This window comes from Cetorhinus maximus, chromosome 23 (genome assembly GCF_964194155.1).
Source record: "Cetorhinus maximus chromosome 23, sCetMax3.hap1.1, whole genome shotgun sequence".
NCBI lineage: Eukaryota > Metazoa > Chordata > Chondrichthyes > Lamniformes > Cetorhinidae > Cetorhinus > Cetorhinus maximus.
The window spans coordinates 10870571-10883292 of NC_135901.1; the positions used below are offsets into that span (position 1 = coordinate 10870571).

The following is a 12722-nucleotide window of genomic DNA, read 5'->3' on the forward strand; positions in this document are numbered from 1 at the left end:
ACAGGCATGGTGGAGAGCTGCAATAACTGAGACAGGGTCCAGTGTTACAGGAACAGAAACATGGACTAGAGCAGTAACAATGAGACAGGCCCAGTGTAGTATGAACAGAGGCATGGCGGAAAGCAGCAATACTGAGACAGGGTCTAGTATTACAGAAACAGAAACACGGACTAGAGCAGTAAAAATGAGACAGGCCCACTATAATATGAACAGAGACATGGTGGAGTACAGCAATATTGACACCAGATTGAAGTCCCACAGAACCAGATAAGATATGGGTGGAGATACCTCCTGGTGATTACCACCTATTGCCCTCCCTCAGCTGATGAATCTGTACTCTTTCAACTTTAGCACTGCGTGGAAGAAACACTGAGGGTAGCAAGGACAACGGATGTGCTGTGAATTTGCAAAATCAATTACCATTTGAGAAGACCACGAATGCCGGAGCTGGATGAGTCCTGAATGATGTATCTGCAAGAATGGACCTGCTAAAGATGGTTAGAGGGCCAACACGAGGGAAAACCTTACCTGATCTCCGGCCCACCACACTATCGATATAGGTAAGATTGACCCCTGCACTGTCCTTGCGGAAAACAAGGCCGGTATTCACACTGAGCACATTCTCCATTGTGTTGTGTGGCACTGCCGCTGTGCTAAACGGGATACAGTCAGAACAGATCTAGCAGCTCAAAACTTAGCATCAGCGAGATACTGTTGGTCATTAACAGCAGGATAGTTGCATTCAATCACACCCTGTAATCTCATGGACCAGAATATCCCTCACTCAAACCTTAGTGTGCCTATCCACAGATTCCTGAAGGTAGCAGAGCAGGTAGATGAGGTGGTTAAGAAGGCATATGGGTTACTTGCCTTTATTAGCTGAGGCATAAAACACAAGAGCAGGGAGGTTATGCTGGAACTGTATAAAACGTTGGTTAGGCCACAACTGGAGCACTACGTGCAGTTCTGGTCACCACATTTCTAGGAAGTATGTGACTGCACTGGAGAGAGTGCAGAGGAGATTTACCAGGATGCTGTCTGGGCTGGAGGGTCTGAGCTATGAGGAAAGATTGGATAGGCTGAGGCTGTTTTCCTTGGAGCAACGATGGTTGAGGGGGTGCTGAGGGGCATAGATAGAGTCGATAGGAAAGCACCTTTTCCATTAGTAGAGGAGTCAAAAACCAGAGAGCAGAGATTTTAGATAAGAGGTAGAAGTCTAAGAGGGGAATTGAGGAGAAAATTTTTCACCCGGAGGGTGTTAGGAATTTAGAACTCACTGCCCGAAAGGGTGTTTGAGTCAGAAACTCTAGTAACATTTAAGAAGGATTTAAATGTTCACTTAAGCTGCCATAGCCTCCAGGGCTATGGGCCAAGCGCGGGAAAATAGGATTAATGTAGTCAGATCTTTGTTTACCGAGGCAGAAACGATGGGCCGGAAATGATGGGCCGAATGGCCTCCATCTGTGCTGTAAACGTCTATGAGTCTAACATCCAACCTGGGAACAATGAGGAATGTAGGCCAGCAGGTCAGAAGCAAAGCCAGGCATACCTGCAAATGATGAACCATAGCGTGAAGTTAGAACACTGTACGTAATGGACAACAGATGAGGTCCGTTCCTTTGCAGCTCAATCAGTCTATTCTCAATCATCAGTAAAGTGACTGAAGGTGTCGTCGATCTGCTCACCAAAGCTCAGAGTGGATCCACCAGGATTAGCCGGCATCAAAGCTCATTGTAAACTTGGTCTGAACATGGACAAGAGAGCGAACTTCCATACATGATGTATGAGTGCTTCAGTACTTGATGCCAAAGTAGCTATTAACTGAGTGTGGCATCAGGAAGCCTTGGAAAGTGTCAGGTCAACGGGAATCAAGGGCAAGTCTCTGCACTGGCTGGAGTCACATCTAGCGAATATGAAGATGTTGTGTTTTTGGAGGCCAATCATCTCAGCACCAGGACAGCGTTCCAGGAGTCTCTCAGAGAAGTGTCCTTGATCCAACCATCTTCAGCAGCTTGATCAATGGCCTTCCCTTCATCACCGGGTCAGGAGTGGGGATGTTCGCTCATATTTTCACAGTGTTCAGTTCCATTTATGACCTCTCGGACGATGAAACTGTCCTTACTTATTGCAACTCGAACTGGACAAGTTTGCGCTGATAAGTTGCAAGTGATATAAGTGGCACACAAGTGCCAGGCAATGACCAACTCCAACAATAAAGAAACCAAACAACTCCCCTTGACGTTCAAAAGACATTACTGTTGTTGAAACCCACCATCAACGTTGTGCAGGTGCCATTGAACAGAAACTGAACTGGACCAGCCATATAAACACTGTGGCTACAAGAGTAGGTCAGAGGCTGGGGATTCTGTGACGAATAACTCACCTCCGGATTCCCCGAAGCCTTTCCATCATCTGCAAATCTGCAAGTCAGATGCCTGTTGGAAATTGTTTACTTTCCTTGACTAATGTAACTGCAGCAACACTCAAGAACCTCCATACCAACCAGGGGAAATCAACCCCTTGCTAGGCTCCTCATCCAGGAGTTAAACATTCACTCCCTTCGCCACCAATACACAGTGGCTGCAGTGTGTGTCATCCACTGCAGCAACTCGCCAAGGCCTCTTCAACAACACCTTCCTTACCTGTGACCTCCACCTCCCAGGATAACAAGGGCAACAAGCACATGGGAACACAATGCCCTGCATACTCCTACACATACCACTCCATAGGTGGGAAATTGGCCTTTGGTGCCGGAGAATAAGGGATATCTGAAATCTAATTCTGCTGACTGCGCTGAAGGTGAATATCAAGGGCTGCGTAGCATATACGGCCGATCCGATACCATCCTTTCAGGCTACTACCAGATACCGATTTCTAGCCTTACGTCTTTATTTATAATATTATCTCTCCATCTCACAGAAACATGGAGTAATGCAGCCATAATTTAAACAGAGGCATAAATAAAAGCAAAATGCTGCAAATGCTGGAAATCTGAAATAAAGAGAGAAAATGCTGGACAAACTCAGCAGGTTGGACAGCATCTGTGGAGAGAGAAGCAGAGTTAATGTTTCGAGTCCATATGACTCTTCTTCAGAAACATAGCCTAGTGCCGTAGTTACAATGACCACTGTAATGTGACATAGTCAAGATTTAATATAACATAAACAGAGACAGGGCCTAGTGTAATATAAACAGAGAAAGAATCCAGTGCAATACAAACTGACATGGCTTCCAGTTGAACATTAATGAGATAGGGTCTATTTTAATACAAACAGAGGCCTGACCCAGCACAATAGAAATAAAGTAGTTCCCAGGGAATTAATAATCGAACTAGGATCCTGTATAACATAGGAGGACGATCGTGCAGTGGGAACTTCACTGAATCAGTAACCCAGAGATCCAGGCCTTTTCCCTGGGGATAGGGGTTTGAATCCCGTTATGGCAGCATGTGGAATCCAAATTCAATTAATAAATCTGGAATTGAAAGCTCATCTCAATAATGGTGACCATGAAACGATATTCGATTATATTAAACATCCATCTGGTTCACCGATGTCCTTTAGGGAAGGAAACTTGCCATCCTTACCCAGTCTGGCCTACATTTTTGTTTGTTTGTTGATGAGAATGGGGGCGGCGCTAGCTATTGCCCATCCCTAATTGCCCCCTTGAGAACAGTGCGGCTTGTTAGGCTGGGTTTTTATGACAATGGTTTCATGGTCATCATTAGATTTCTCAATTCAAATTTCACCATCTGGCGTGTTGGGATTCAAACGCAGACCCCCAGCGATTTACTAACCCAGTGAGAATACCAGCACATCAACACCTCCCATACATATAACTCCAGACCCACAACTTTGTGGAGCCCCATTCTCCAGTTATTTGTTTACTTGTCTGCCGCCATTTACGACTGGATGTGACAGGACTGCAGAGGTAAATCCGATCCGGTTTGAATTGGGAACTTCCAGACTGTGTGATATAAATATTGGTGTTGACTGGTGCAGTATTAATTGAAACAGGGTACTTTGAAACATAAAGAGAGACAGTGTTTGGTCTAACACAAAAATAGATGGAGTCCAATTTAAAAAGACAAAGAGGGGATCCAGTGCAGTATTAATTGAGAGAATGCCTGCTTCATAGAATGTGTCCATCAAGATTTCACATCCATCTGCTGGCCAAACTTTGCAATTGCAGCTCCTGTGAAAATGTCGCTGTCAGGTTAGGTCTTTGAAATTATTGTATCAAGAATCCACTTCCCCAGGTGTCACACCACATCGCCTTCTGTGGGAGGTGGTGTCAAAATTTAACAAAATTCAACTAATTGCAGGTGGTCGTGGCTGATTAGCGCACGTTAAAGTCAGCACCAGAGTAAAGCGGCCCAATTCCTGGTGATGTAACTTTGTTCATCTTGATCAAAGGGAGGGATGTTGACCAGGGCACTGTACAGAGACCATGGGAGCATTAATACCCACCTCAACAAACATAGTGTTGGGAAGAGTTTATTGGTTCATGATACCACCTGAAAGACAGTTAGGGTCATTTTATTCAATAGTTAAGTGCTATGGAGCCTCCCAGGAAGCCAAGGTGCGATCTTAAGTTGAAGCACAAGATGCCATCTTGGTCTCTGTGTGTGTGTGTGTGTGTGTGAAGGCGATTGGGAGGGACAGAAAGAGAGGGAGAAGTAAATCACATTGTTTGCAACTGAATTTCATGAAGATCCTGGACAAACTCCCATCTATGAAAGGTCACAGACACACAATGGAAACAAAGCCATTTCCGATGTGCTGATTGCTAAGGAGGCCAATTATTGTGAAGCAGGTTCTGCCACAAGTGCTGCACATGAAGCTAGAAAATGTCGTTGTGGCTTCTTTTTTTTCCCGGTGTTAGCCTAGATTACCAAACCACTGTAGCCACTGGTCCACGTGGTGATTCACGCTAAACCACAGGAGGTGTCGCCATTTTCCTCAGTCGTCAGTTAGGTACACTCAGTTGTGATAATCGATATTTAGGGCCTTCACTTCAAGCATCGTTGAAGGGAGCTTTGGGCGTCCCACTGGTTGTCTGCCTCCGGCTCCCTCACCAAACAGAAAGTCCTTGTGTATGTGACCATCTTCCATCCTGCGAACGTTCCCAAGACACAAAAACCGCTTCTGTTTGATGAGTTCTGCAGTTTTGGGAGCTCTGCCTTTGACAGTACCACTGCATTCGTAACTTTATCCTGCCAGTACATACCCAAAATGCGCAGCAGGCAGTGAATATGTAAATTGTGGAGCTTCATTTCTTGATAACTGTAATTCGTCCATGTTTCACAGCCATAGAGAAAGGTGCTGAGAACGCAGGCCTTATAAACCATCAGCTTGGTCCTAAGGGCCAGTTTGATATTATTCCAGGGGCGTTTCATGAGTCAGCCAAAGGTGGCAGCTGCTTTCCCCATACGGGTATCAAGTTCTGCAGCAAGGAACAGGCTGCCTGTCACGTTGGAACCCAGGGAGCGGAATTTACTTCCATCGCTTTGTTATTTAGTGTGATCAATGACGGAAATGCAACAACTTATCCCATGACCACCGTTTTCTCCATGCTTATAGTCGGAGAGAACAAGTTACAGGCATGGGAGAGACAGCCCATCAGTCTTTGTGGATGAGTTTCCATTTTGATGACAGGGTTATCAGCGTGGAGGAATTCTCTGATCAAGATTCAATGTGTTTATGTCTTCGCTTTCAGTCTTATAGATTGTGGAGCTTGTGGTCCGATCGAGTGTAAGTCGACTCCTTCCATATTTACAGGGAAGACAAAAGATCAGCAGCATGGAGAAGGTGCCCAACAGAGTGGGGATTGGACACAGGCCTGTTTCACTCCATTCTTCACTCCGAATGTGTCGGAAGTGGAATCATCAATCTGTACAGTGCAGTGCATGTTGTCATGGAAGGAGTGATTGAGACTGAGGCGCTTTGGTGAACAGCCAATTTTCCCAAAAATCTTCTCGAGTGGTGCTCTGCTGACGGTGTCCAGCGTGTGGAGCAAATCATGTCCAGAGTATAGCTTCCGATAAAAACATCACATTGTGCTTCAGCCTGCAACCAGATGAAGTCTTTAAAGCATGACCCGAGCAAAGGCCTTCCCCGTAACTCCATGAGTGAGATATCCCTGTAGTTGTTGCAGTCTCACCTGTCGGCTTTGTTTTCAGATGGTGTGTGATTTTTGCATCATTCACCTCCTGTGGAATGGATCTTATCTTTCAGCAGAGAAGAAGAAGGTCGTAAAGGCTGAGAAAGATAAATAAGTATCAACACCAATTATTATCAACTCACGAAGGTAAATAATTATCTTCAAGAATTATCATCAATTCACAAAGATAAATAAGTATATTCACCAATTGGCATCCATTCACAAAGATAAATAATGATATTCACCAACTATCATCAATCCACAAAGATAAATAATTATATTCACCAATTACCATCAATTCACAAGACAAATAATTATAATCAGCAAATATCATCCATTCACAAAGATTAATAATTGTATGAACCAAGCATTTTCAGCATTTGATTCCATACAAAATGTAATTGCGATTCATTTAATATCATTAACATTGATTGAGACCACACTGACCATTCTATCAGCAAGGAATCACATCTGTCCCAGAATTCAGTGGGAAATGGAATTAAATCAGACCGAGGACAATGAGCAGCTACCCAATAGCCTCTGCGCTTTATTGACAAGTAATCAACTCATAATCACACAGAAACTCCCGATATATAACTGGTGTGCGTGAGGATTTGTAAAGTGATGGTATAAATAAAACTACCCGGACCTGACTGTAAATTATTGCGGCTCTCCAGTGAGTAATGTCTTCGCTAATTTGGGTGAGGATATGTTGAATGCTTTGTTTTACATGAAAGGACCACATGTTCCAAATATTACAATCCTCCATCCTAAACCAAATTATGTACCCGCTTTCTGTCTGAAAGATGATGATTCCCCATCAGCAGGGAAGAATCATCAGTACCGCAGGGACATCTCCAGCCTTCTCTTGGTGACGTTCAGCTCGATACCCTGGGGATGGAATACATCCAGAAAATCTGGAGGGACTGAAGGTATTGGACTGAGACAAATGAAATACTGGACCTGCTTCAAGGTTTAAAGTAGTCAAGCACCAAGATGAGAAGGTAAAACTGTATCTTCCAGACGCGCCTATCGATACATCAATCAATTCATTCACTGATCCCTTCATCAAAATGTTCAGGCATCCAACTATGATTCATTCCCGCATCACTGCAGCCATCCCTCCATTCTTTGGCAGACGGTGGTGTTGTATTAATGTCACTGGACTAGTAATCCAGAGACCCAAGCTATTCTCCTGGGGACACGAATTCAAATCCCGCCATGTCAGCTGGTGGAATTTAAATTCAACAATAAACCTGGGATTGAAAACTGGTCTCAGTGAAGAGAACCAGGAAGCTATCATCGACTGTGGAAAAAACTAATCTGGTTCACTAATGTCCTTTAGGAAAGGAAATCTGCCACTGGACCTAGTCTGGCCGACATGTGACTCCAGATCCACAGCAATAAAGTGGACTCTAACTGCCCTCTGAAATGGCCCAGCAAGGCACTCAGTTCAAAGGCAATTATGGAGAAGCAACAAATGCTGGCCTTCCAGTGACTCCCACATCCCGTGAAAGAGTAAAGGGGCAAAAAAATCACACATGTTTGACTGTAACAAAATGTACCCTCTCTATGAGTCATCTCTGATAATCTGCCTGTAATTATTTCCATCTATCCATCCATCACAATATTATGATGTGTTGGAGAGATCCTCCAATGAGCCATTGATGCTAACAGGGTGTCAGAGAAGCTGGATAACTTTTCTTTCCTGAGAGCTGGGCACAGTCCACATAAGTTCACAATTTAAAAAATAAAGCTGACTCCAGTGTTGTTGCTGGGTAGATTTGTTATAAATAGGCCTTGTTGACAATGTTAAGGGTTTGAAGTTGGCTTGCAGCCAAGCGGTCAGTACTGAGGAAACAGATCTTTCATTTACTGCACAAACCCGCAGGTGCTTCCTGTAAACAACATTGGACATTCGAGCCTCCCTGACTGCAGCCGGCTGGCTTGCTGCCAAATACTGTGTCGGGCAGATTAGCCTGGATATGAATGAAGAAAATGGGATTTAGCCATTCAAACAATAAATGTTTCTGTCGCACACGAAAGGCACATTTTAAATGGCATTTCATCTAAGGATATATGTTAATGAATGCCGTGTTCGCTGAGGTTAAACACGATCAGGAAATTGGCCGTATACTATTTAATTTATATTATTTCTAAGTAAAGGACATTCCAGTTATTAAAGCCGGTTTATTAAGAACTTCATGAAGTGCGAGAGAGCGATGTTTTTTGGTCCCAATCCCCCTGTCTAATGATTTGAGTAGAATGGCAAAAAAAAAGTAAAAGAAATTAAATTAAAAGAAAATCATAGAATTGCCTTGAACCCGCAGGAATTCCTTGAATATTATCCGAGTTGTGCAGCTCATTTAACCTGAGGGATCTCTTATACCTGATTAGCACCGTGAACTGTACAGTTTAATTTGTGCTGATTTCGATTATTTAACAGTCCCTCTCATAGCTGCCAATGAGTGGAGAAATGATCAGTTCATGACCCGCTTCAGTGGAAGATAAAACATTTATTCTTGTGATATTGTGTAATATGCCGCAAAGCTCTGATATCCTGTGTTCCCAATACCAGTGAATGGTAGACAGCCGGTGGTCAATAAAATTAGCTGCAGTGATTTGGATGCTGAAGGATAACTTTGCTGATCCCCGTGTCCGTTCTGATTCATTAACTTCTCTGTCAAAAGTCGATGTAAATTTTACTTTTCTGTGTAAACTTACTGTTTAATTATCAGGCAGACGGGCTTCTTTTACCGCTAATTTTCAAAGGGCTGTCATAGGGTCAGGGGAAGTTCGAGAAATGCAATGGGAGACATTGTATAATGTGAGGAGATTTTTCTTATCTCCGGACCCAAATTGTACAGCGATAGCCACCCACACTGTAAATAGAATCACTTTGTTCATCCCCCGCATTTAGTTACATAAATCAATAATAATTCCTATGACTGATGACACTTTATTGTGGTAATGAGATAGAGACCCGGAGTTGCTGCAAAACAGACTGACAGTCCCTTTATTCCCTGATAATATAGTTTTGTTTTGGTTCAACGCCTTGTGAAGTGGTGTAGAAATAAATGGATTTAATTTTCAATGGAATTATATTTTTATTAACAGATGCTCAACTGTAATTTCACCATTAGAACCACTGGAGACATTACAATGAATCCATTCAGCCAAATATCCCGATACAGATAAAATGTCCACTTTTAACAATAACCTATTGTAAATATCTGAGTCCATTCTGTTGGGGGTGTGGAAGGTGGGGCGTGGATCCAGTCTCCGCCTCCACCAGGGAATCAACAGGCGGCGCCTGGAAACCCGCCCCCTTCTGCCGGGTATTTAAATGCCGCTCACTGGGACCGGAATCCAACAGTCCGGGAGCTGGTTTGTTCACTGAGTTCTGGACAGAACCATTTTCCCTAAATGACCAGAAGGATGAGGTCGGCGATTTCTCTCAGTTTGTTGCTGACTTTCTTATCCCGTGAGTAGTTTTTATTGTCCAAGGCTCTCACTGTTACTGTCTCAGTGTTAATCTCTCTCTGGAATGTTACAGAGTCAGGAATCATTTCACCAGGATTAATCTTCGAGGTTTTTGATATATTTTTACAGGTGTCCAGTCGGAGGTTGTGTTGACTCAGCCGGAGGCAGAGACCGGGCGTCCCGGAGGCTCCCTGAAACTGACCTGTAAAACCAGCGGCTTCGATCTTGGCAGCTACTGGATGAGCTGGGTCCGACAGGTTCCCGGACAGGGGCTGGAGTGGCTGGTTAGCTACTATACTTCATCAAACAACGGCTACGCCCCAGGAATTAAGAATCGATTCACTGCGTCCAAAGACACTTCAAGGAGCATCTTCTCCTTGGACATGACGAGCCTGAAGACTGAAGACACCGCCATCTATTACTGTGCAAAAGACCACAGCGAGAGGAACCAGGGCTGGACCCGAACAAGAACAGATCGAGAGGGACTCAACAACTTCCATCATAACCTGACGGTCAGTTTTAAATGTTTTAAATGTAATATTAACTGTAATGATCAGAACCAGACAACAAGCCGCTGCTGGCAAAAGTAACACAGCAAATTTAACAGTAAAACCTAACAAACCAATTGATATAATGGGCTGAGCTTTTGGCTGTGTTTATATTTATTGTTAACAGTTTCCGCAATTACAGACCTGGATATAATGCTCATTTTAATATGTCTGATACGTTTTGGGATCACTGCTCATTGGGTTTTATAAATTGCTGCATAAGTACTAAACTAGATCAGAAGTAAACGTATATTTGAAGTGAATATTGAGAGGCAGCACTGATCAGAGAGTGGGTGCAATTTTTGTGCGGGTGTATTTCACTGTGATACTACAGCAGTGGGTCACAGCGCTGTGCACAGCGACATCCTCATACAAAAACCTCAGAAGGAGTTTGTTCAAATTGGTGATCACGATCACAACAGGAAAAGTCAAAGAAAGCGGGAGCTAAATAAAATAATGGGTATAAGTAATATTGGTTTGTAAAAATGTATAAAAGTCTTCCGCTTTGTTTGTGTTTACGGACACGCTAAATCTGCACAGAGGCTTTTAAAGAACTCCAATCACATTTATAAATATAATGACCAGCACAAGCTGAAATATCTCACTGATTCACTCTTAGGCGAGTTGGGATCAGGTTTTTGGAAAGGGCAGTGAGATTAAATCTCTGTATTTACAGTGAACAGTCTGCCGCAGTATTTGACATGGTGTGTCTCACTGTGATATACTGGATGGCACAGCAGTTACTGTCAATACAAAAACCCCTCAGCACTAATTGAGTCTGCCTGGGTCAGTGCTCGCTTTTACAATCCTACTATATTTACAATGAAGCATTATTTCTGTCCAGCACTGCCCAAAAAACGTGGTTTAAGATGGAAAAGCTGTGATAATTATCCATTCATCAATTGGTGAATTCAATAACATGTTCATGTGTTATTCTGTGAATTATAAAAATGAGGATCATTGATGAATAGCTAAAGATATCCACAAACGCAAATATAATTTCGTGAAGATTCATCGTGATCTTACTTTGCCTCTGACTTCTGAATATTTAAAATAATGGTGGATTTCTGTCTTTTTCGTGCAGGGACAGTTATTGTATGGCACAGCCCAGGGAGTGTAACACTGTGACGCTATGGACTACTGGGGACAAGGGACCATGGTGACGGTGACTGCAGGTAAGAACCATTCACTTATTTAGCAACTGTTTTATTTGAGTCTTTGCTTTATATTTTTGTCTATTTTAATAACTGATTCGTTCACTGAAACTTGGGTTTGGTGGATTCTGTATGGAGATATTTTACAATGTTTCATGTGATTCTGCTGAAATTGAGTTATATAATTCCGCTGTGTCTCAACAAAAATGTGCTGCTGAAGGATTGAGTCCCTGGTTGTTGTGATTTGGTGTTTATCTGCTGAAGATACTGTGTGGCCGGGCTACGTGAAATATCTAACATTTGTGAAAACTGTTTGACGTTTCTGCAATGTTTAATCTCGGTGACATCTAATGGCTGCGGGTTTTACCATCTGTTGCACAAGGGTTTAAATATGTTTGAAATCAAACCCAATATCAACAAAATATGCTTAAGTTTCAATGTTAATTTATTGAACATGTTCCGCCTACTCACAATGCTGTTGACATTATTCCATATTTCTGTTTAGTTTAATTATTCTTTCATTTGGTGACGAGCGGGTTGTCTGGTTTCGATATTGAGATTTTATTGCAATGTTACATTGGATTCTGTTGGAAGTGTTTGTAGAATTGAGGTCCTTCCCCATGAAACGGGTTTCAGTCCCTCAGTGATGTGATTCAGTGTTTTTCTCCTGAGGAGATTGTGTGTCTGGATGACTTTGAATTAGTAGCATTTGTGAAACAGTTTGGCTGTTCTGCATTGTTTCTGCATTGTTTAAACTCGGTGATATTGAGCGGTTACACGTTTTGTGATTGAATGGAAATAATCTACGCGTTTGTATCTGTTTGAAGCGCGATTGTCGGCAGAAAACGGGCAGACTTCAGAAATGGGGGGAAAACGTTTTAAGATGTGTTAGAGCATTTTGTTTTTATTTTAAGTCATAACTGCAGATTAAACTAAACCATGGATTATGACGCTCAATCAGAACATAATTCGTTACTGCAATCAGAAACTATATAATTAACAAGTTTTCAAATTGTAGAGTAAAATTAATATAATTCAAGCAATTATAATGCGGTAATATTTCTCTATATTGACTGAACAACTTTCATTAATTGATCATTAATCACCTTTCACAATTCTGCTGTGCACTGCGCACAATTAACTTGAATGGGAAAAATTTTAGGGTGGAATCATTTTGTGATTATGTATGAAAAAATTTCAATAAGAATATACTGATTCTACAGGATTGTTCATTTCCACAAGAGATTTCAAATTTTTTTAAATCCCTGATAACGTTTGCATTGACTTAAAGAGGAGTTTGACATTGCAGTTTGGCAATATGTCTATCCGGTTATTACATTCTTTCTGTGCAGCCGTAACCATATTATTCCTTCAA

The 12722-nt window shown here is 42.4% G+C and overlaps 1 gene segment (V, D, J or C); it reads left to right on the forward strand.

Moving 5' to 3' along the window:
• The first annotated feature begins 9540 nt into the window (after positions 1–9540).
• On the forward strand, positions 9541–11367 carry LOC144697596 (Ig heavy chain V region-like). The segment is given in 3 exon segments: positions 9541–9646; positions 9775–10157; positions 11278–11367. Coding segments are annotated over 3 exon segments (477 nt in total).
• The last annotated feature ends 1355 nt before the right edge of the window (positions 11368–12722 follow it).